The 25,211-nt window shown below is 46.3% G+C and overlaps 1 protein-coding gene across 1 annotated transcript in view; it reads right to left on the minus strand.

Moving 5' to 3' along the window:
• SPTB (spectrin beta, erythrocytic) overlaps positions 1–25,211 on the minus strand; it is a 126,748-nt gene that overhangs the window by 53,604 nt on the left and 47,933 nt on the right. Inside the window, exons 4-11 of the mRNA XM_004370951.2 lie at positions 7,178–7,329; positions 5,779–5,952; positions 4,647–4,738; positions 4,135–4,215; positions 3,682–3,797; positions 3,145–3,257; positions 2,161–2,348; positions 100–217 (exon numbers count right to left, since the gene is read on the minus strand). Of these exons, the coding sequence (XP_004371008.1) occupies positions 100–217; positions 2,161–2,348; positions 3,145–3,257; positions 3,682–3,797; positions 4,135–4,215; positions 4,647–4,738; positions 5,779–5,952; positions 7,178–7,329 (1,034 nt within the window). The remainder of the gene's footprint in view (positions 1–99; positions 218–2,160; positions 2,349–3,144; positions 3,258–3,681; positions 3,798–4,134; positions 4,216–4,646; positions 4,739–5,778; positions 5,953–7,177; positions 7,330–25,211) is intronic.

Raw genomic sequence — 25,211 nt, forward strand, 5'->3', positions numbered from 1 at the left:
AAATGGCCTGGTTTACCCTGCCCAGTGACCATTTCCTCTTGCCCTTATCAGGAACTCCATCAACCCACTGGCAAAGCGTAACGGAAAACACCACTATACCCGGTTAATGTCAGACACCAGTTTCCCATCATGTGGTGTGTACACTTTCTGATTGTTGGCTCTCATCCGGGACTGGATGGTAAAAAGTAGGACTTCCAGATTCCCCTTCTCCTGAAACCTGTTAAGAAAACAGAGATAGGGAGATTTGTGTCCAGATTGCCATCACTAAATTTTTTCCAGAAATCAACATGGGGCCCTAGCATCTTGGAGCTTAGATAATAAAGCATATTTCCCTTAAAAACAAAGGAAAAGTAAAGAGGCTATATAGGTTTATTTACCTGTTGAAACATCTGTAATACCGAGATCTAAAAGGGGATTGGGTCTTTATAATACAAATCAGGGAAAACACAACAGCTACCACAGCATTTGCCTAACATTTGCTTCTATGTGGGAATGACTAACTGGAATATTCTTGTAACTCCTATAAGTATCAAGTTTTGCCAATCGATACAAAGAAACCTTTCTCTGTTTTGCAAATAATGAAGGCTTCTCACTACCTCTTTAGTCCGTTCTTTATTAACTCAATAAAAAACCTTCTTAGGTTTTATTGCACTGAAAGCCACTTTCACCTGAGTCCTAATGAGCCAGATCTCCTGACAATTTCTAAAGGCCAGATGCTTCAGAAAGAGGAGAAAAGGCTGGGCGCCAGGAGGATTTTAAGTGTAGGAGATGAGAATTGGCAGCAGGACAGATGTCTGGAACCCAGGTCCAAGCTCCAGGTAACTGGGTACTTTCATATTTCTGCATGTACCTAAGTATCTACCCACTTCTACGTCTTCAACATAGCAGTCAAGGATATGCTGTAAGCAAGGTCCCCACCCGAAACCCAGCTGAAATGACCTCGGGACTCACAGGCATTTCAAGAGAGCTATGCCCTGAAGTACCATCCACGAAGCCAAGAGATAACACCCCCAGGTGCAGTACCTGATGGACTCCCAAAGGATGTTATCTGTATTGAATTCAGGAGTTTAAAAGTAGGTTAGTGTCAGACCAGAAACCTGATACTTGTTTAGGTACACTCTAGACGTCATGTCTCACTTTTCCTGTTTGATAGCCATGAATGGACAGTGTGGGAGATAGCAGAGGGGTGAACGAGGCGCCAACAACGGGCTAGAAACTGCTTTAAAAGAGCTGGACAGGCTAATGGCAGAGGAGTTGGAATGTTCCCTGTGAGTGTGCACGTGTGTGCCTTTGCACATTTGCGTGTTTTTGCATGTGTGCATCTGTACAGTGCATGTATGTGTGTGCATTTGTGCATGGGCACCTGTTTGTGCATGTATATATGTGCATGTGTCCGTGTGTGTGTGTATACTCGTGCACATGGGTGCAGGCCCTCACACATGCGGTGAGCAGAAGTCCCGAGAGGCAGGCTAAGTGCTCTGCTAATGAGCAGTGACGGACGGGAGAGAATCAGAAGGATGTATTTTATGATCCATAAAGCCCTACCCAGACAGCTTTGGGGCTGAGATTACAGAGGTCATTACCAGAAAGCAAACCATAGCTCAGTGCACACAGAGAGAGGAGCTTTCCAGAAAAGGTCCTTCAGAGACTCAGAAGCCTGAGATATCACCCCTGCTAACCCTCAGAGATCTGGGAAAGTCACATTTTACTTTCTTTTCTCAAGAGTTACTCAAAAATGCCTGTTTCCTCTAAGCTGTTGCTTGGGAAAAGAGCCCTCATGGTGCAGTGGTTACGCGCTCAGCTACTAACCAAAAGGTCAGTGGTTTGAACCCACCGGCCACTCTGCAGGAGAAAACATGTGGCAGTCTGCTTCTGTAAAGACTACAGCCTTGGAAACTTTATGGGGCAGTTCTGTTCTGTCCCATAGGGTTGCTATGAGTTGGAATCGCCTCGATGGCATTGGGTTTATGGGTTGCTTGGGAGCAAGATGGCTAAGAGGGTTGAAGTAGGTGACAGATGTGAAGCTCTTATGCCTCTAGGATACGCCTTGTGGATACACTTCACAAGGGTCAGTGCTTGGCTCCACCTTTTTGACCATCGTTGCTCAGTCACAGATGACCACCCCCATGAGTGCCAGGCTCCCTATCAAAGGGCCCTTACTTGGGCGGCTTCTCCACAGTGCGGTAGGTGCTGAAGGCCTGCAGCTGCTGCTGGACACCAGTCAGGGAGTTGGCAAACTCGCGGCTGTTCAGGACAGTGATGGTCTGCTCGATCCAGCTGAGCAGGTCTGAGGCCAGCCAACCATACTTCTCAATCATCTTCTCGGTCTCAATGGCATGGTCGATCACCTAATAAATCACTCTATTACTCATTATCATCAGAAGGGCAATGACACCAAGGTGGACTGCAATTGAGGTGCCCCTAAAATGCAGCTCCCATCTCTCAAGGACCAGAGTGTTTTACGTTGGGTTTGTCCCCTGAGCCCAATGCTGTTGCTAAAGCGAAAGGAGTGGACTGGAAGTGGGTGAAGCCCTCCTCTTGCACTGGCAAAATCAGTAGGGAGTTGGCCCTGTGAACCTTAACCCTACAAAAGATTGGTAAGTTCACTCTGCCAGGATACCAGTCACTAAAGTAACCAGAGGTTCATTTATTTTGAAATATTTATTAGGAATCGAGGGCCTCCAGGTACTGCCTTTGTTAAACACCAAGCACACGAAGATGAATGAGAAATAGCCCCCACCCTCGAAGAGGTAACAGCCCAGCAGGGGAAAGAAATCTGGTATGAGGGCCTGTGCAGTGCAGTGGGTTCCTGGTATACCACGGGAGCCCAAGAGGCCTGAAACCACAAAATAGCAACCAAACTAAACCCCGTATTTGTTCACATGAGAATGTTCTTGAGACATCAGTCTCCAGGTGGAACACAGGGGCTCAGAGCTGCAGGCTGTGGCATCCTTCAGGACATGCCATCACCTGCTTTAGAGCTGTGACATGGCAGTGGGGGCTTCAGTGGGAGCTGGGGGTTGACCTGCACTCCCCTGCTGGCCCACCGCAGCTGAGGCCCAGACACAAGGCTCTCAGGATGGAAAGGGAGCACCTCAGTCAAAGCACGGTGTGGTAAATGGAAACAAGGGGGGCTCCGGTTACCTTGCCGACACGCTTGCCCTCCACTGCCAGCACCTTCATCTTGGAGAAGTAGTGGTAATATGATACCACGTAGGTCATAATGGATTTCTCATCAGGGTTTTCTGTGAAGACATCTGCAAGGAGGTGGAGGGGAGGGTACATTCTCAGACCAAACTGGACGCCATAAAAGTCAAGCTCAGAGGGTTTCCTGTTCCTCCAGCACGAAGTTCAACTACGAGAACCAAGTGACAACCAAAGGGCATGAATGGAAGAGTTATAGATCTGCGATTTTAGAGACACTATGAAAGGAGAAAGAGGTGGGATGCAGATTCCACAACGGACCCCTAAACAGGCCGGGTGAGATGTCGGGAACCAATCTGGAGTGAACAGCAGACCCGAAGCAGAGCTCTGGCCCAGCTGCCACCTCCACTCTGTGCCCACATCTCGCCCAGCACCCAGACTATCCGCAACCAGCTTCCAAGTGCCCTCCCCCTGGCACAGTGAGTGCCGTCTCCCACACTGCAGTGAAGGGCCTGGTCGGGGCAGCTGTTAGCTCACCTTCGGGGTCGAGGAGCGGGATGATGCCCAGGTGATGATCAGCCACATGAAATGCATTCTGCAGGTTGTGCCGGGCATTGGAGTCCTTCAGCTTGTCAAAGTTGATCAGTTCAGGCCTGGGGACAAAGCCAGACTGTTAAAGGGGAGTGGACACGGCACCCCCTCCGCCCCAGCACGGCAGCCTCAGCATGCAGCTAAGACCCTGGGCAGCCTCAGGGAGGTGGCCCAGCAGGAGTGGGAGGAGGAGGCAGAGCAGAGAGGGAGCAGCTGCAAGCACCGGGAAATGGGCAGCAGGTGAGACAGAGTTTAAGGAAAGCAGGGTGTTATGGGGTGGTGAGGGCAAAACGAGAAGGAACGACAGAGGTAACATAACCTCTCTGTAAAGTGCAGTGTGTCCAATACCCCAAGTGGTTCTGTCTCAGTCTGTTCCCACAGCCCACTCCTCCCTCTTACCGGTGCTTATGAATGAGGGCATTGAAGGCCAGACCATCCTTCCAGCTGGAGGTGAAGTTGGTGACATTGACGTTGGGGTAGCTGCATCCAAGAGAAACATTAAGACCTAATAAGATCTGATTCAAGCCCACCCAGGGATGCCAAAAAATAAAATAAGACCTGAGAAATAGGTTCTTTTGGGGTCCCCCCAAAATGTGATCTAAGGGCCATTACACCAGGAGAGGAATGAACCTGGCCCTTTTTAAGCTACTTCAGCCCAAGGGGGCAGCCGTTAATTCTGGTAAAGGGCCCCACAAGGTCCCATGAGGTCCAAAGACTCATATACCCAACAGACCCCATGATCTGACCGCAGGCAACTTTGGAAAAGTATCCTGCATTCCAGATCTCAAAGAATCAGGCAGGATAGACTGCTATAGTTTTGGGTGATGATATGTAGTGCCTCGGGATGGTAGTGCTTGGGAGTCACCAGGAGGTGATGGGGAATGTGGTAGTGGCTGGTTCCCAAGCCATACCCTGCCGTCTTCATCTGACACCACAACAGCAATGCGTCCTTGGCTGAGCGCGTCTCACGGCCTTCCTGAGTTTGGACTACAATGTCCTGAATCTGAGGGTAGCAGGAATGAGAGAGAAGAATTAGATTTGAGTCTGGATCAGTGCCTCCCTCCCTCCCTTGGGGTGCTTGCTCCTTTTTTTCTCCCTATGTAACCATCCAACTGCATCACGAGCCTTGCAGCAAACACACCCTGAGGCCTGGCCAGTGGCCCCTTTCCCTGTCTTAGTCAGCCTGAACGGCACAGGGCTGACTTCCTCATGTCAGACGAGACAGCTCTAATTTGATAACTCTGAACAGGATGCCGTGAATACACAGCATGACACCCTGATTCCTCCTCGGGAGGTACAATGCCCTGCAAGGCTGTGGCACAACAGGAATGTTGGAAGGTGTTGTGTTTTAATTAGTTGCTCCTCTTGCCTTTTCATTCTTCCCAATTCCGTTGTTATTTTTAATTTTTTGATCTCATGCACCCATGGAGAGTGAGCAGATTCAGTCTCTAATCTTCCAGTTGGATAAGGTCTTTAGTCTGCAAGTTGTAGGCTATCTCCTTCCCGCTCTTACCTCCTCAGACTAGGTTCTTTCTGCCTCTTGAACTGCCATGTTCGGAGCAAAACCAGCAGGTAGAAAGCCCTGTTTTCCTTCCCCTCACCCTTTCTAAATTTCCTTACAAATAAGATACAACTTAAATTTCAGGGTGAGAAAAGTTTTTGATTGAAAAATGTAAAATCAGATCTTCTGGAATATTTTGGCAATTTCTTGTGCATCATCAACTATTTCAAAAAACAAAAAGTTATACATGTCGGGGAGGGAGCTAACAAGCAGATCTTCCAGCTAGATCTCAAACCAGCTACTAATTTCCACCTTCTCCCTCAGAAGACACTACTGACTGACTCAATAGCTCCCCTGAGTTTCCGTGACTTTGTGTGACACAGAAGATGGTTACTCCTTCCTACAAGCATTGTTCCAGGACAGGTTTCTAGCCTGCCAGGATGTCACAATCGCTCACACTTCACTCATGATTTTATAAGATTCCCAAGCCCTGTCCAGTCCAGAGAGGCCCCCTCAGCTTTCTCTGCCACCAGGAAACCCACCTGGAAGCGAAGGATGATGGTCCAGATGAGACCCAGGACCAAGCGGTGGTTGCCGTCCACAATGTCGTGGGAGCCCATGTTCTCCAGGTGCACGCGCTGTTCCTTGAGAAACTGCAGGGCCTTGTCCACGTTCTCCAGGCAGTGGATGCGCATCTTTCCCTTCGTGGGCTTTGGCTGGGGGACAGCAGTGGCCCCATGGGCATGGAGGGAACTCACCTCACAGAGGTCACCTCAGAGGTGGCTGCAGCCTAGACCAACTTCTGTCGTCAGCATCCTCCCACTACCGTCCTGGTCAAACTCCTACTCACATAGTCACTCCTTGATATTTCCAACCCTTTCCTTTCAGTGAAGTTCAGAGGTTTGCCTCCTAGAGTACCCAGAGCTCTAATACTGGGCTGCCCATGTATCTTCTGAGTGGCTGATGAATAACATTCAAAAATAATAACACAACGGATAATTGAGCACTTACTATGCGCCAGGCACAGTTCTAAGAATTATTTACTGCTGGTCGGGGATAAGAGTGGCTTTTAGGTCAGTAATTGATAAATGGGTCCACCCCTGTCAACCACCTTCTACCCCTTTTCTGAATGCCCCCAGCTAAACTCAAAGAGACCCTCACTGATGAGTAATTGTATAATCTGAACTGTTCCCAGTGATAACTCTCTCTATATGGCTTTTAATGTAGGGTAAGAGGCAAAACTTCAGTCTGGAGTTTAAAAGGCGATAGAAGAATACAGGGCCTTTTATGGTATCTCCGAGTACTTTCTCAGGTACAGGTATTTCTCCCATTTTACACATGGGGGAAACAGAGGCAAAGTTAGTCCTACCTGATAGGCCCAAGGTCACAAAGGAAGCAACTGAACAAAATATAAACTTTGATCTACTTCTCCTTCAAGGACAACATGACTGCCTGGTGGGTTATGACTGACAGGGCTTCAGATAAATTTCCTCTTGCAAGAATGATAAAACAAAGAGCAAAATATCTTCCAAGAGGGGTAAAAATTTCTCCAGCTTTGTAATGAGAATCCTTAAATCCATGTATCTTAGCCTGTGTGAGGAGGATGAGGGCAGGGTCATTGCAGGCCAGCCCCAGATGCTCAGGTCCCAAGTGAGAAAGGCATGAGCTCTGCATGACTTCTGGGAGAAGCATGCAGGGGTGGGGGTGGCCAGAAGGAGGCAGGAAGTTCTAGGAGGAGGTCAGGGAATGCAGTTGTCCACATGGACACTTGGTATCTTAAGTATTCATCTCCTGGTGTTGGAACCTCCCAAAGGAGCAGGGAGCAATCTTGGAAGGCCATGAGAACTCAAGGTATCGTTAGACCATGTCTTTCCTAAAGAAAGGCTGACCACATCAGCCACAGGGCCAGGGAGAGGGGCTGGGGCACACAGGAGACTTTACCAGCGTCTCTCCAGAGATCACCTCCAGCAGCTTAATCAGCATCCGCCCATCCCGCAGGTCCTTGTAGAGGTCAATGATGCGGCAGGACACCTGAGCCAGATTCGAGTTCACCCATTTTGTGAAGGTCTTTTTCTGAACAATTTCTCGCTCATCTGAGTGGGGAGAAGGATCTTGGGTAAGGTGCCTGAGGTTGGCAAAGTCAATCTGACATGGGGCAGAGGGGTTTTACCTCATTCCCCAGGTCTCCCCATTCCTGGCAGAAGAGGTTGATGTAGACATTCCACCCCTTCTTGGAAGCCTCTGCGATCAAAGATCAGTTTATTGGCAACTTGGGTCCACATGCTATCAGACTAGGGCAATGAAGAGATAACTCCCACCACCACCACCAATTCTATACACAATATCAAGCCACCCCTTATTCAGCTATCTGTTTTCCTGTACCAGTCAGAATGCTCTGTACTGTTGCGCCATTGAGCTCAGACTTCAATGCCAGGTTTACCCATCCATCCCATCCATCCACTGATCCATTCAACGAAGTTCTCTCTTGGCCCTTTCAGCCCCACCCTACTCCCTTCATCTAATTCCTGTTCATCCTTTAATAGTCAGTGTAAGCAGCTCTTCTTAGCAAAGATTTTCCTGATCCTCTCTCCTATGTTAGGCCTCCCATTGTCTGCCCTGACCTCCACATTTGCTCTCCTCAGTTATGTGTCTCTTCACACTTGTATTAGTTGAAGATATTACTCTCCTGCAAGACTGTAGGTTTCTTGAGCTCAAGGAAGGCTGTCTTATTCACTTCTGTATCCTGGGACCTGGAACCTGGCACATAGTAGGTGCTTCAAAGCTGTGTTTTGGCCGACTAAACAAACATTTTATTCAGCTCCTATTATGGGCAAAGTCCCTAGGTGGTACAAATGGCTAATGTACTCAGCTGCTAACCAAAAGAATGGAGTTTCAAGTCCATCCCGAGGGACCTCAGAAGAAACGCATAGTGATCTACTTTAGAAAAATCAGCCATTGAAAACCCTATGGGTAAAACCAAATGACAGTTTAGCTTCAACAGTAAAAAATGTCTTCTATCCTCACCCCTAGAATGGCAGGCAGGGCATCTCAATCTTCAGACTTGGGAAGTTGACATGATGCCCCCACGGTGAATCAGCATCAGGTCAGAACCCCAACCCAGGCTTCCGGCCCCCTGTCCTACTGGCTCAGGTAGAGTACCTCATAGCACCTCTGCGCAAATAAATGCTGGTGGCACAGTGGTTAAAGCAATCAACTGCTAACTGAAAGGTTGGTGGTTTGAAACCACCAGCAGCTCCGAGGGAGAACGATGTCGCAGTCTGCTTCCATAGGGATTTACAGCCTTGGAAACCCCTATGAGTCAGAATCAACTGAGCAGCAAAGGGTTATGGTTGGAGAAGCTTACAACGTGCTCGAAAGAGGACAGAAGATGAGGATAGTACAGAGAAAGGGGAAAGAGTGGGGAGGTGAGACAGAGAAAAAGAATGGCAGCAAAGAAGAAAAAGAAACAGGATAGAGATGAAAGGAGAGAAGAGAAAAGTGGGGAGTGAACACTTATTCTGTCTGGTTTTGTGAACAGTTTGTGGCCACTGGCTTCTGGGCACTTCAGTTAGAAGACTGCAGGGCAGGAGTTGACCTGGCAGTGTGGCTGGGCTTGAGGGCCATCGATGCTCCCTGGACAGTGAGTGTAGGGGTAGGTCATAGCCAGGGTAGACTTAAAGTGGCCCAGCCAGGAAAGGAGAGAATGTCAGTGCTGTAGGAGCAGGTGATCGTGCGCTCGACTGAGCCCAAAGCTGGGCAAGGTTGGCTTTTTAAATTATTAACTCTCTGACTTAACAACAACAAAAAGAGTTCAGCCAGCTCTGCCTCAAGGGTATAATCTTGGCAGTTCCTGATGCTCATAGCATCAAATTCCTTCTGACTTCATGGCTATTTTAGTGTTAGGAACTCAGACCTTTTATTCATTTGTTCATTCATTCAGCAAATGTTTACTGCAGGACCATTAGGTGCCAGGCTCTGGGCAGAGGTGGGGAATTCAAGGACAAGAAAGACAGTCCCTATGCTTGAGGCAAAAAGGAGCCCTGGTGGTGCAATGGCTAAGGTTGGCAGTTCAAACCCACCCAGCAGCTCCCTGGGAGAAAGACATGGCAATCTGCTTTCATAAAGATTACAGTCTAGAAAACGATATATATATTAAAACCCGTTGCCATGGAGTCAATTCCAACTCATAGCAACCCTAAAGGACAGAGTAGAACTGCCCCATAGAGTTTCCAGGGAGCGCCTGGTGGGTTCAAACTGCTGACATTTTGGTTAGCAGCCATAGCACTTAACCACTATGCCACCAAGGTTTCCAGAAAACCCTATGGGGCAGTTCTACTCTGTCATATGGGGTTGCTATGAGTCAAAATCGACTACACCTAACAACAACAATGCTTGAAGCACCGATACTCTATTATAAATATGATAAGTGCTTGAGGTATATATAGAAAATGCTACAGAAGCCATCTAAATAGGAAGCCCAGAAAGGAAAAATACTACTACTGATAATACAATTATTAAATAAAGATCAAATTAAAATGGCATTCATTCTAGGTCTCTGGGCAAAGTTTCTGTTTGCTGATATACTGGACAGAAAGCAGTCGTGTTTATTCTGGGGCGTGTTTAAGATTCTCTGGAGCTGGCAACAGTCCCGCAGTGCATTCCCTAGAAACCAAGTCCTTTCTTTAAGCGGCTAACCCTTCTAATCAATTGTGCATCCTTTGACCAAGGAGTTGAAAATTTTAGCCCCTTTAGAGGGGTCTCAAAAAGCCAAAGTCCTTTCTTCTTTCCTCCTTTTCCCGTCTTCAAGAACCCAAAAGCTTCATTACCTGTTTATGTCTGCTTGGAAAAAGGTAAGGGAGAGCCTCTAAAGCTCTAGCTGGGAACCCAGAATTTAATCTTAGGTCACTGGGCTGGCACATATATTGGTGTAGAAGTATCTTAAGTCACCCTTAAATGCCCCTAGGCCCCAAAGTGTTAAAGCCATAGGTTTAGAGCACACGTAGGCAGCCTCCTGGCTGCCTTTGATTTTAGGCTGAAGTGGAATTGCCCAGAACTCTCAGCACCTGAAACACTGTGCAGTATTGAGACACAGGAAAGATTCCGAGAGGCCAAAGATGATCATAAGGAGAGAAAAGGCCCGGGGATGGGAATTAATTTCCCTTAGCTCATTCGCTCTGGCTGCTCTACAACCACTGCTCAGCACATTCCCTCCCAGAATGGCCCAGGCGCTCATCTGGAGGAGAGGCGTGTGGCCCCAAGCCAGCTGAACTGGGAGCCCTGGTGGTGTGGTCATGCAGGAGAGGCGGCTGCACACTGAGCCCACTGTCCCCAGGGGACCTAGGCTATCCTGCAGGGACCCACTGCGGGAAAGAGGCCTCAAGAGGTCCTGCCAGGGTCCAGACCTTATTTCCAGACCCTAACCCTGCCAGAACCGTTACTGTCCAGTTGATTCCAACTCACAGTGACCCAATAAGGCAGAGTAGAACTACCCCATAGAGTTTCCAAGAAGCGCCTGGTGGATTCGAACTGCCAACCTTCTGGAAACCCTGGTGGCATAGTGGTTAAGAACTATGGCTGCTAATCACCAGAGGGAGCCCTGGTGGTACAGTGGTTGAGCACTAGGCTGCTAACCAAAAGGCTGACAGTTTGAACCCACCAGCTGCTCTGTGGGAGAAATATGTGGCGGTCTGCTTCCAAAAAGATTGCAGCCTTGGAAACCCTATGGGCAGTTCTACAGTGACCTATAGGGTCACTATGAGTCAGAATTGACTCGATGGCAATGGGTTTGAACCCTGCCAGTATGCGGCATTGGGGGTTCAGTGGTAGAATTCTCACCTTCCATGAGGAAGACCTGCGTTCAGTCCCCGGCCAATGCACCTCATGCGCAGCCACCACCTGTCTGTCAGTGGAGGCTTGCGTGTTGCTATGATGCTGAACAGGTTTCAGTGGAGCTTCCAGACTAAGATGGACTAGGAAGGAAGGTCTAGTGATCTACTTCTGAAAATCAGCCAGTGAAAAAACCTTATGGATCCCAATGGTTCAAAACCCAGCTGATCATAGGGATGGCATGGGACTGGGCAATGTTTCCTTCCATTGTACATGGACTCACCACAAGCAGGGGCTGACTCCGCTGCAACCAACAACAACCACAGCCCTGCCAGTGCAGGAAAAAGGGTGAATCCACCAACACAGCGTGTCTTAAAGCCACCACAGCCTCAGAAGACACTCGCAACTCTGCTGCCAGCAAACCCAGGGCTCTCCATTCCTCTTCCTTTCCCTTCCCTTCCCAGACCGTGGATTCTCATTCCTCCCTACATGTTAGGTTTCCCCAGAAAACTCATCTTCCTCTTTGATCAGCAAGCTAGAATTATTGTCTGTGCATCATGATTGGCTGGTCTTTCTTTTATAGCCCTCTTCAAAAGTTTAGTTTGAGGTCAAAGAAACCCACAACACCAAAACCTTCAAATATTTATCTGCTAATAAGTGAGGGGAGCTCTGGTGGCATAGTGGTTAAGAGCTCAGCTGCTAACCAAAAGGTCGGCAGTTCGAATCCACCAGCCACTCCTTGGAAACCCTATGGGGCAGTTCTGCTCTGTCCTATAGGGTCCCTATGAGTTGGAATCAACTCGACGGCAATGGTTTTTAATGTGAGTGGACCACCACTTGTCTGTCAGTTTGTCGTACTGTGGTGGCTTGCATGTTGCTGTGATGCTGGAAGCCATGCTACCAGTATTTCAAATAAAAGCAGGGTCAGCCATGGTGGACAGCTTTCAGCGGAGCTTCCAGACAAATGCAGACTAGGAAGAAGGACCTGGCAGTTTACTTCTCAAAAATCTGGACAGTATTGCACTGGACAAATCTGCTGCAAAAGACCTCTTTAAAGTGTTAAAAAGCAAAGAAGTCACTTTGAGGACTAAGGTGCACCTAACCCAAGTCATGATATTTTCAATCGCCTTATATGCATGCAAAAGCTGGACAATGAATAAGGACGATCAAAGAAGAATTGATGCCTTTGAATTATGGTGTTGGTGAAGAATATTGAATATACCATGGACTGCCAGAAGAACAAACAAATTTGTCTTGGAAGAAGTACAGCCAGAATGCTCCTTAGAAGTGAGGATGGCGAGACTTTGTCTCAAATTCTTTGCACATGTTATCAGCAGGGACCAGTCCCTGGAGAAGGACATCATGCTTGGTAAAGTGGAGGGTCAGCAAAAAAGAGGAAGACCCTCAATGAGATGAATTGACACAGTGCCTGCAACAATGGGCTCAAACATAGTAATGACTGTGAGGATGGCACAGGACTGGGGAGTGTTTTGTTCTGTTGTACACAGGGTCACTATGAGTTGGAACTGACTCGACGGCACCTAACAACAACAAGAACAAGTGAGTGGAAAGTGCTTAAAACGGTATCTGGCACACGGAAAGATCGCCATAATGTTAACTATCATTGCTAACATTACTATTACTACTACTACTATTATTATACGCAAGGCCCCATCCTGGATACTGTGGGGGAGCATAAGACAGGCTCCCTCTCCCCATGAGCCTCAAAACCTAGTTGAGGAAATGTTATAGACTGAATTGTGTCCCTCAAAATGTGCTGAAATTCTAACCCCTGTACCTGTAAATATAACACTGTTTGGAAACAGAAGTTTTCTTTTGTTACATTAGTGACATCATATGGTAGAGTCCTAAACATAATTACTACTGAGTTCTAAAAACTGCAGAACCGACACAGAGACACATGACAGGGGGAGACAGATGTCAAGGAACACCAAGAAATGCCAAGGATCTCAAAGGGCTACCGACAAGGAAGGATTTTCCCCTAGAGCCATGCCCTGAATTCAGACTTCTAGCCTCCTGAACTATGAAAAAATAAGTTCCTATTCTTTAAAGCTACACACTTGTGGTATTTGTGTTAAGACAGCACTAAGAAACTAAGACAAGAAACAAGGCACAAATTCACAGTTAATTTTGCAACCACACAAGGGATAAAGTGCAGCTCATTTTAATACAACAGCTGTCATAAGGTAATATTGGATTAGTTACCAGTTAATTGGTTCATGCAATACATGCTCAGGGGGTCAGAAAGAAGAGAGGTAATTTTTAATTAGAGTATTCAAGTGGGGCCTCATGAAGAAAGCGAGGGGACTTGCGGAGAAGGGGAGAGTGAACATTTCATCCAAGGAAGCAGAATGAGCCCAAGCAGACAAGTGTAAAAGAACAAGGTTTGTTCAAGGACCATTGAATAGCTACAGGTAAAAAGAAAACACGTGGAAAATAGGTTTTAAACAGGTGTAGAAAGCCTTGAATGATGGGTTAAGATGTTTAGATTTTACCCGAGAAGCAAAAGGAACTACTGAAGGCATGGAAGGGTCGTTTCCTGAAATATGAATTTGTAAGACAATAATAACAAAAAGACAAATAATAATAAAAAGATAAAGATTAAATTTCAAAAGAAATGTACAAACTGTATATGAAGAAAACTTTAAATGGTTCCTGAGGTATACTAAAGATTTAAAGAAATTAAGCGGCACACCAAGTTCTTAGATAGGAAAATATAAAAAGATGCCAATTTTCTTTAAATTAATTTATATATTTAATACTATTTTAACCATTCTGCCATCAGGCCTGTTACAGGTGAAGTCAGGAAGTTAGAAAAACAAGTGGGAGACAGTACCATGTATTCATGTATTCAATGCAGAATAAACACATTTTTCTTTTTCTAAAGAAAATATTGAACTGTGTTTCCCTGCTTTTCCTTCTGGAATTCCAGTTCCTTTTGTGTTTCCTTGCCGCAGGGATTTTTCACCAGGCAAAAATCAGAAGCATCTTTAACCATCTGAGCCCACAGGCAAGGTGGAGGGGAAAGAGAGAAGGTTTATGAGGTGAGAAGCACCCCCCAGTCGCCTAGGGCAGCGAGTTGGGTCCTGAGGACAGCAAGGTCCACTCCTCTCCCTGACCACCGTACAACTACTCTCTGAGGTTTTACCTTCTGAATGTTCCCTACAGGGTTTTTTTTTTTTAAAAAACAGCATTATTAAGATATCGTTCACATACCATGTAATTCACCCACAAGTGCACAATTCAAGGATTTTTAGTATATTCACAGATATATGAAACCATCACCACAGTCAATTTCAGAACATTTTCATCAACACAAAGAGAAACCTCTCCCACCAAATACCCTTTAGACTCACTTCTCTATACCCTCATCACCCACCTCCACTCACCAGCTCTGTTGTTACATGCCACTGAGTCTATGTAAAACAGAAAGAAATGTTCCAGGTCCTGCGCCATCCTCAACTGTTGGTATATTTGAGCCCACTGTTGCAGTCACTGTGTCAATCTATGTCATTGAGGGTCTTCCTATTTTTCGCTCACCCTCTACTTTATCAAGCATGATGTTTGTTATAGACTGAATTGTGTCCCCCCAAAATATGTGTTGTAAATCCTATATCTCTATGCCTGTAGTTATAATCCCATTTGGGAATGGGTTATCTTTGTTATGTTAGTGAGGCAGGATTAACACAAGGAAGCTAGCAAGCAGAGATGGGGGAAGAGAGATGCCAAGCCACATGAAGATTGCCCAAGAGCAGCTCAGAAGAGACAAGGATCTTCCTTCAGTGCCAAGAGAGAGAGAAAGCCTTCCCCTAGAGCCGGCACCCTGAATTCAGACTTCTAGCCTCCTAAACTGTGAAAAAATAAATTTCTATTTGTTAAAGCCACACACTTGTGGTATTTCTGTTATAGCAGCACTAGATAACTAAGACAATGCTAGTTATCTTCTTCAGGAAGATAACTAAACCTTCTTCAGGAACTGGTCCCTCCTGTTAACATGGCCAAAGTACGTGAGACGAAGTCTTGCCATCCTCGCTTCAAGGGGCATTCTGGCTGTACTTCTTCCAAGACAGATTTGTTCGTTCTTCTGGCAGTCCATGGTATATTATGACGCCAGCGTCATAATTTTAAGGCATCAATTCTTCTTCAGTCTTCCTTATTCATTGACCAGCATTCACGTGCATATGAGGTGCTTGAAAATACCATGGCTCGGGTCAGGTGCACCTTAGTCCTCAGAGTGACATCTTTGGTTTTTAACATTTTAATCTCTAAGCAACCATTTATCTATTTTTGTCTCTATAGATTTGCCTATTATGGACACCTCATATCAATTGAATCGTATATGGTCTTCCTACAGGGGTTTTAAAGTCTACATTTCTCCCCTCAGGATCAAGGCTTTTCATTTCCTTCCCTCTCTCGTGTTACACCTTCTCCAGTCTTCCTCTTGGATCTTCCTTCAACTTTCCTCCTCCCTTCTTGGCAAGTTGCACAGGGCCCCTGGCCCTGCCCACCCTGGTACTTACTTCCCTCCTGATGTCATCAAAAGTCCTCTGTGGGCCTGTTTTAAAAAAATACGAGCCTGTTTCCCATTAGCTATTCTTAAGCCAAATGGTAAAGGAGAAATAGCTTCTCTTTGGAGTCCATCTATTTATTACTGGCATGGCTTCCTATAAAATTCCTTGAGTACTTAATGCCTCTCTCTCTTTTCTCTGTTAAAAATATGCTCTCAAAAAAAAAAAAAAAAAGCTCTCAAGAATAGAAAGCAACTTAATATTCAACAATAGGAAATTATTTAACAAATTTGGTAGCTTTATGAAGATATTCAGGAGCCCTGGTGGCTCAAAGGTTAAGAACTCAGCTGCTAACTGAAGGGTTGGGGGTGCAAACCCAGCCAGCAGCTCCTTGGGAGAAAGACCTGGCGATCTGCTCCCATAAAGATTACAGCCTAGAAAACCCTTTGGGGCAGATCTACTCTGTCACGTGAAGTCACTATGAGTTGAAATTGTCTCAACAGCACCTAACAACAACAATAATGAAGATATTAATAAGATTATAAAAGAACTTCTAACAACTAGGAAAGATACTATAATACATTTTAAGCGAAAATTCAGGTTATAAAACCATATATATACTATGATCCTAGTTTTGTAAAACATCTATATGCATAGAAAAAAGCTAAAGCTGGATGTTATTAGAGCTGGGTGGTAAGATTGCAAGTGACTTTTTTTTATCTATGTTTTTCTAAAATTTCTGCAATGAATATTATTACTTTTATAATAAAACAATAACAGTCATTAAAAAATATAGGATATAAAGCTCATAGACTCTGGGGAATAAACAACTGATGAAAAGTCACAAAGGTATCCTTCTGGAGGACATTGGCCTTTTCATCAGCTCCTAGTCTTCACTAGGTAAAGTCAGCAAACCAAACCCACTGTTGTCAAGTCGATTCCGACTTTAGTGACCTTGTAGGACAGAGTAGAACTGTTCCATACAGTTTCCAAGGCTGTAATCTTTACGGAAGCACACTGCCACACCTGTCTCCCACAAAGCGGCTGGTCAGTTCAAACTATCGACCTTTCGGTTAGCAGCCGAGATAACCATTCTGCCATCAGGCCTGTTACAGATAAAGTCAGGAAGTTAGAAAAACAAGTGGGAGACAGTACCATGGGAGGCCCACGGACAACTAGCATCAGCCAGGGCCTGAAAAAATAATTTAATGCCAAGCCCTTTGCGGGTTTACGACTTGGGATTTCTCTCCTCCTCATGCCAGGAAGGCAAGAGCTTGTGACAAACCTTGATGACACAGATGCCAATTCATTATAAAGCCTAGCATACAGGCAGATCTTCAGAGAACACGTGGTAAATGACATTGGTGGCATGAGTTGTACTCTTCCTGTTCTAACTAGTTTGGGGAGGAATTTTTCTTTCAGCCAATCAACTTTTATCACTCTAGTATTGAGACATAATTCCCCTGCCCCTAAGGATTTGTAATCCAGCTAGGGTTGATACTAAGGTAGAACCTTAAGATGCTTACTACGTATCTGTAAATACAAATGCAAGAATAAAGCACCCAAGAGGTGAAGAGTGACTTTAAAAGTGATTGGAGTCGAACACTAGGAAGCTGGCTAACTACATTAGTGCACATTTATGCAAAGGAAGAACATACAGCCATTAAAATGATTAATTTGCATGCTTACTGACATGAACAGATATATTGCTAAGTGAAGTGCTGTAGCCCAAACAACACTGATGATTTTTAAACCTGGTGATTCTAGTCCTGGCCCAGCATTTCCTGACCTTCCTCACCTCTAAAGGGGGATGGTAATAGCTATTCCTTGCCTTCTTCACAGGGTGGTTGACAGGGCTGAATGAGACAATTTGGATACAAAGCATCCAGAACACTAAGCAGCTGTACAAATACCAGGCATTGTTACCAAGCATGCAGGTGGTGGCTGCATAGAGAGATCACACTCACTGAGAACATGAGGACACAGAAGTCAAGATGATCCAGGACTCACCCTCAGCCTCAGCTTAGGGGCTGCCTTTGATGAACAGAGGGAATTCTTGGCGAACCCACTGATTTTCTATGAAGGATTGATTCCTTTCCCCCAAGCCAGGAACCACAGCTATGCGGTTTGGGGTCAAGTGGCATATTGTCAGTGCTGCTATACAGGTGGCTTCTTCTCGGGCTGTCAGAGCTAGAAGCGCCTTGGCCATCAGCTGGTTCAAGTCCCTCATGTCACAGGTGAGGAAACTGAGGCCCAGAGTGGAAAAATGACTTGGCCAAGGTCACCTACTTAGGGAAAGCCCATTGTAGCAACAGGAGGACAAAAGAACGACATCAGTGGGACAGATCGCTTTTCTCCTCATCAGTGGTCACCATGCTGGGTCAAGCTGCCATCTTCTCTTTTCTGGACTTCTGCACAGTCTTCCCACCACCTGCTCTTCCTACTGAAATCAGAGTAATCTTTACAAACCAAAATCTAACCATGTTACTCCCCCGCTAAACACACTTCAGTGAGTTGGGAGTGGCTGCAGCCACAGCTCCTATCCTAAGTCCCCCATAGCTCTCCCTAGTAACAGCTCCCTCCCTTTCTCCCTTCAGTTCTGTCACTCCTTTGCAAACAATTCTTTCATGAAACTCCTCAGCCAGCTCTTTTGAGTGTCCCAAAAGACAAGACCCTGACTGATACTCATGGCCCACAAGGCCCTCCATGATCTGGCTCCTGCTCTCTCTGCCATTCCCCTCATACTCGGGCTCCAATAAGCTCCTACTTATCCTAGCAGAGTAGGCGTTATAAGCTATAGGTTATGTGATAAACTCAGAGTTTCCAGCAAGTCTTCTTCATAGCATTAATCATAATTTGTCATTATGCACATACACGCACGTGTATATAGAGACACACGTGTGGCTATTGGATCTACCGCTGTCTCGCACTAGACTGTAAAGTGAGATACTCTGGTTGGTCTAGTTTCCAGAGTCTAGAGGCTGAAGGGTTTGGAAGGAAAATGCTCCCAGAGATTCAGCTGCTCCCAGACTCCTTGTCATTCTCTCTCAATAACACAATACCCGTTGCCATCAAGTCGATTCTGACTCACAGCGACCCTGTAGGACAGAGTAGAACTGCCCCATAGGAATTCTTTATAGGAACAGATTGCCACATCTTTCTCCCAAATGACACCATAAAAAGGGAAAATGAACTATTGCTACAGATGCTCTGAAAACAACATCCTTGGTATCTCTTCAGCCAAGTAGCATGTAGGAGGCCATGAGGGGTGGAGGCGGGTGCTAGCTGTACCCTAGAGCCATAAGCCTGGTGTCAGCTTGTCCTTGGGAGCAGAGCTGACAGCCCACGGGAGTGCCCCAAAGATGGAGGAGGCTATTAACATGGCTCTCCCAGACTGCACCACACAGTGAGGGAACAGTCTTATTATTAACCTCTGTGTATTAATATTTGATAAGGCATCTTCACGGTGATAGATAGCAGTCACCCGTAGAAGGAGAACAGCCGTGGTTCTGCAAAGAGTTGTCAAAGTGGAAGAACAGCTTGTATCAAGAGAGGAGAGGGAATGACGGAAGAAGGTGTTACGACCTGGGCAGGGGGATCCTGCCCTGGAACACACGGTGCAGGTGGCCCGCTGGCCTCTCCCTGAGGGCAGGGCCCTGGCAGGTTTATCTGCACAGGTAACTGGCCGGTGTATCTGTACCGTGGCCTGCCTGAGGGAGTGGGGAGGGGCATCTCACCATGGCTGACTTCCAAGAGAAAGCTGCTGATCCAATTATTTTTTCCTCTGACTGTACATTAAAATGATTATAAATATTTCCATGAATAGTATATTTTCCCAATATATAGTCTCTAAATAAACTCCGTTTCATGTTTTGAAATCTGGGGTGGGAAAAAATCCTCCCATTAATGATACCACCTTGCAGGTATCATTAATTCTTTTGTTCTCACAGGTAGCTGGAGAGAAGCGATCTGACCAGTAACGCTGATGCCTTGATCTCCAGCAGCTGCCTTTGAATCTGCCAACCTAACAGAGTGTCAAGAAGCTGCTGCCCTGCTCCTGGTGGGGAAATCCTGCTCTCCTCTGGACACAAAGCCCTCCCCAGGCAACTGGGGCACCTGGGATCAGCATCACCTTGGTGAAGGGGGTGACAGGGCCAGAGGCAGAGGCCAAGAGTCCCTTCAGGAGACCCAGGGGTCTTTGGCCAGCAAAGTCAGGGAGGAGCCCATGCTATACTCCACCCTCCCTGGGACGTTCCTGGGGAGCACGGAGGGCAGGCAGGGAGCAGCAGGCCCTGAGGGCCACCGTCCCAAGGCTCTGATGGAATATCTGCTGGTCACAGTTGGGTAAGGGAGACATCCACAGTTCAAACTGGCAGCAACTATGTGCTTCAGAGCAGGGCAGGGACATGGCCTTCTATGCACCTGCTGCCTTATTGCGTTCTTCAACTTGTCCTCCACCAACCTCACCACTCAGCCTCGTCTTGCTTCTAGGAAGATGACTACAAAGAGATCATGCAAAAAGGAAGGTCACCTATCGTTTGAAACATCACTTGGTTCCAATTTAAAGGAAAACCCGAGTAGGCAGGACAACTGCGTGCACTTTGTTTTAAAAGGAGAGGTGCTGTTTAATCTCTTTCTTACTAATTGCTTGACAGGTCAAAGAGCAGAAGAGAGGCTCAGAAAGAACACGTCAGTCTCCTCTTCCTCGCAGGCCCTTCTCAGTAGGCTGTGGACTGCTCTGTGCACTGCAACCTTCAAGATGCTTCTGTGCACCGAGGGGCCATAAATCACGCAGCGGGAGGCGCGTGGGATGCTGGGATGCTGAGCTGTGTGCGTGGTTACAGCAGGGGGAGTGGGGAGGACGCAGGGGAGGAAGAAAGCGGAAGGGGAGGGAAGAGAGGAAGCAGGAGGGTGGTTAATGCACAGAGCATCTTTCTGTGGCATTCCTTGACTCCCTCCTCTTCCAGCTGCGCCACATATGCCCTGAGGCAGCATCCTCAGCCCAGGGTCACTGGGATGTATACCCAAGGGCAGGGGAGTGGTGCACAGTCAGGGAGGCCTCCTCTAGGATGGGGAGAGGGAGTCTAAAGTGTGGGCATCCTGGCTGGTAGACTCTGTGCAGCCTGCACTACTTCATCCCCATCTAGACGGCCACACATGTTTATCTGGAAAGTTCCCAGTATAAAAAGGGGAAAGAGGACATGGGGTGTGAGTGACAATGAGAGTGGCTCTAGGAGACACTGGGAGACTTCCTATGGAAACATGAAGGCTGGAACCTCTTGGGGGGATAGGAACTTAGGCCCTTCTACTAGTCCCTTTTCTCTAATCCCTCAAAGCAGGTCCCAAAAGCAGAAAGGTGCCAGAGATAGTTATCAAAGCAAAGATAACCAGCTACATGTTCAGAAAAAAACCTCAGGACTACACCCAGCTTAACCTCATGAAGTGCTGCCAGCTTAGAGGCTGACGTTGAGAAGCTAAAATTTGCCCAGGGATCTGCGGGGAAAATATTGCTGTTGGGTCCATGGCTCTTCACTTGCCACTGCCAAGGTCAAACCCATCTCCTTATAGGAGCCTTTTGTAGCATTTTTCTTAAGTCTCCCCCACCCCCTTCCCTTTAGTCAGGCTGATATGTAGCTTCAAATCAAAGATCGTTCATTCTTGAGAGAGGTCAAGTATTTGTATACCAAAGTGGTAGTTCCCAGGCAGAATAACCAAATGGATTATTTATCTGGGCTCAGGGAGGAGGAGCTGGGAAGGGTATGAAAGGCAGAATAGGGGTGAGTCCTTTGAAGTGCAGAGGAAGTTGACTTACGGGTAGAAAATATCAAATCCAGTCAACCAAATAAAGCAGTGGTTCAGTGACAGAATTCTTGTCCCCCATACAGGAGACCCAGGTTTGATTCCCAGCCATGCACCTCCTACTATCAAAAAATCAGCCAATGAAAACCCTGTGGATCACAACAGTCTGATTCCAATGCGCATGGGGTTACCACAAGTGCGGGCCAACTTGATGGCAGCTAACAACAGCAACAAGTTAACCAAATGCAGGTCTTCTAACCTGGGTCACTAAGGGGAGAAGGCAAGGACCTGGAGGAGATGCTGACCCAGGAAGAGCATCTGACGAGGCCCCATTGTCCTTCGGTTTCTTGGATGTCCTAGATCATCCAGCCAGATGGCAGGGCACAGTTGGGATCTTGAACTGGGTGGCCTTACAGAGAGAGACCTGGGCATTAGGTTTGGGGAGAAGAGGCTGAGAGCACCAAGCACGAGTGTTAGACAAATATCACTGGTCCCTGGCTTTTTCTTCCAACCAAGGCCTTCCAAGGAAAAGGGGAGTAGGAGTTATGAAGGAAGAAAACAAGTCCTGTAATAGACCAAGGTAACTGGGACAATGACTGAGCTAATGATCATGAAAGTCTAAAGTTGGGAGAGAGGACAGAAAGTACTTACAGTACAATTTTGTTAGTAATAATATCTAACATTCACCAACATTCTATTGTTAATAAAACACTTTGATATACTTTATCTTATTCAATCTTCACAACAACCTCTGGAAAGTACTACTGCCCCCATTTTATAAAAGAGAAAACTGAGTCAGGGATCCTCCAGCAGCAGTAGTGTTAGAGTTGAAACCAGGACTTGAATCTGGGTCTTGTGGCATTTTCTTCCTTGCCTCAAGATCACCAGTTTCAGAAAGAAAATGCCAGACCAGTCTTCCCAACCTTGCTACACATACCTACAAAGCAGATCACCATCATCTTATAAGAAACGCAGAGCTGAATGCCTTCTTTGCCCTAATCTCTTATGGAGGCGAGAGTGGGTGAAATCATGGTGACCAAAGGTAGCCTCTGCTCCCTGGGATGTGAATACTCTAAAGCCTCTTTGGAAAGGCTGGTTCCTTCCTAAATGTCTAAGGCAGGCCCAAAGACAGTACAGAAGAGAAAAACGTCGAGAAATTAAAATTGGGGAAGAATAATATGCTCCCCTCCTGCTCCAATGACCCACCAGAATGGAGCTAATCGGCCACCCTACTTCGGACCTTCTCAGAGCTTTAGCTTCTACCACAGGACATTCACAATGGACACTCTGGAGAGAAAACTGCTTAGGGTTTTGTTCTTTTTTTTACAAATCTTGAATAGACCCCAAACTTCCATGTTTACTTGTTAGCCAGAAGTTCTGAATCGATAAGCAGGCATGCATCTCTACACTCAGCGGCTTCCCCTTTGCCTGGAGGGTATTTAGATTCTTTGGTAGATAAGATGCATGCTGTAGGTGAGGAATACAGCAAAATGCACCTTCATGTGTCATTGGAGGCTTGTGTGTTGCTATGATGCTGAACAGTTTCAGTGGAACTTCCAGAGTAAAACAGACTAGGAAGAAAGGCCTGGAGCTCTACTTCTCAAAAATCAGCCAATGAAAACCCTACAGATGTGTGACTAATTGCCTCCATGAACAATGGCCTCCTTTGCCATGAGACCAAAAGAACTGGATGGTGCCTGGTGCCATTACTGAACATTTTGATCGAAGATTCTGTAGAAGAATCCTGATCAAAAGGGAGAAAATGCAGAACAGAATTTCAAATTCTCATGGAATCTAGACTTTCTGGAGCCACTGAGGCTGGATGAAACTATTGCCCTGAGATAATCTTTAAACAGTAAACCAAAAATATCTCCTGAATTCTTCTTAAAATCAAACAATAGTTTAGCTTAATTAGTAAAAAATGTCTGCCTTGAGCATTGTGCTCTTTTAAAGAACTATTTATATGGGATCAAACTGACAATAGCAACTCAAAAGAGTAGATAGGAAACTTAGGGGATAGTGAGTTTATGTTAATGGGGAAGGAACAATCTGGAAAAGGAGAGTGAGAAAGGGTGCACAACTTGAAGAATATAATCAATTATACATGAAGAAATTGTTGAATTGGTGTATGTTCTGCTGTGTGTATTCTCAACAACGAAAATATATATGATAAATTATTAAATTAAAAAAAAGAAAGAAAACTCTACGGATCATAATGGTCAGATGTACAACTGATCATGGGGATGGTGTGGGATGGGGCAGGGTTTCCTTTCATTGTGCATGGGGTCGTCATGAGTTGGGGGCCTACTTGACCCCAGCTAACAACAACAACGAAGGTACTGCCAAGGCTAGCAAAGGCTCTTTTCTGATCAACCTAGCACTGACCATTAAGTTTCCTGGCGGATGCCGTCTTGTGCTTGCCATCTTTATCCAACCTCCACCAGTTTCCCCAGCTGTTCTACAGACCTAACTACTGTACAGGCCGAACAGAGAAACCCTTAGGTCTGCCTGTCAGAATCACAGGCACCTTTTAATACCCAGCTCCTGGGCCACCTCCTCCACAGATCATTCCCTAACTCTCCCTGCATCTCCTCCTTTATTCTCTCATTGCTATTTAATTTATGCCTCTCCTGCAGTTCTTCTCTACTTCTATTCATGCTAACTAATTGTAAACAGAGTTCGTTCTCCGTAATAGATCACAAATTCCTTAGAGATAGATACTGGGTTGATTGCTCTGTGGTTCCCCTCTCCACCTTTATGCCTAGCACAGGGGTTTAGCTTTAGATATAGTAGGAGTGCAATAAATAATCGTTAAAATTGAATTTACTTTGGTTTCTTAAAAAATAGGATAACTTGGAAACAGATCAAAGGAGTCCTGCACAAAACAGTGTCTCTCTCCTCCCACTGTCCTTTGGCAAACCTTGAAGAATATGGTTTACTTCTCCCTCCACCTGTACCACCAGGGTTGTTACAGCCAAATCCAGCCAGCACAAACATATAAAAGGGCACAGCTGGATTGCCAAAGCCAGAGGTTCCAAGGTTGCTTTTTAAAGAGGTTAAATTACATATGCAAAAGCACAGGGCTGGTGTTAGGATCTGCCCCCAAGGAAAACGAGGAGGAAGGAGTTTGAAGGGTAGGGAGTGCTTAGGAGGAGGTGAAAGAAGACAAGGGAGTTATCTGTAAAGAGCAAGGGCATGAAGTGTGACTGCCGAGACCCAAGTGGATTCTCCATCATGACAGGAGACACCACATCCATTTTAGGAGGATGGGAAACCCAGACACTTCCAGGTGAAAGGTCAATATGGCCCAGATGGGCTGAGAGACCTGCTCATGCCTCAAGGTCAGCAAAGGACCAAGACATCTGGGAGAAGAATGGAGGGAAGAGAGATTGGAGGGAAAGTGGAAAAGAACTACCATACCCTTCTGATAGCGCCAAGACAAATGGGGGCAATGGGAGAGTCACTCCAGAAAGTCCTTATAGGAAAGGTTGCACCCTTCTTATAGGGCAGAAGATGGGAACAATCAATGAGAGAGAAACAAGTCTGATTTGGGCCAGTGACTGGCAGATCAGGTGAAGGAACTCCTCCCCTCTCCCCCCCATATAACTCAAACTTTCTTTATTGGCTAAGGACTAAGTTAGGGTCAGACTATATGACCCCAGGTCAGGCTCCAGGGAGACAATGGCCACAGGGGCTGGGAAAAAAATTCCAAGAATCAAAGTCAGAACTCAGCCAGTAGGGGGAGGAAAAGCCATTTCTACTGGAGACTTTAAGAGCTCTCTCTCTCTCTCTCTCTCTCTCTCTCTCTCTCTCTCTCTCTC

The sequence above is a fragment of the Trichechus manatus genome, unplaced genomic scaffold, assembly GCF_000243295.1.
Source record: "Trichechus manatus latirostris isolate Lorelei unplaced genomic scaffold, TriManLat1.0 scaffold00010, whole genome shotgun sequence".
NCBI lineage: Eukaryota > Metazoa > Chordata > Mammalia > Sirenia > Trichechidae > Trichechus > Trichechus manatus.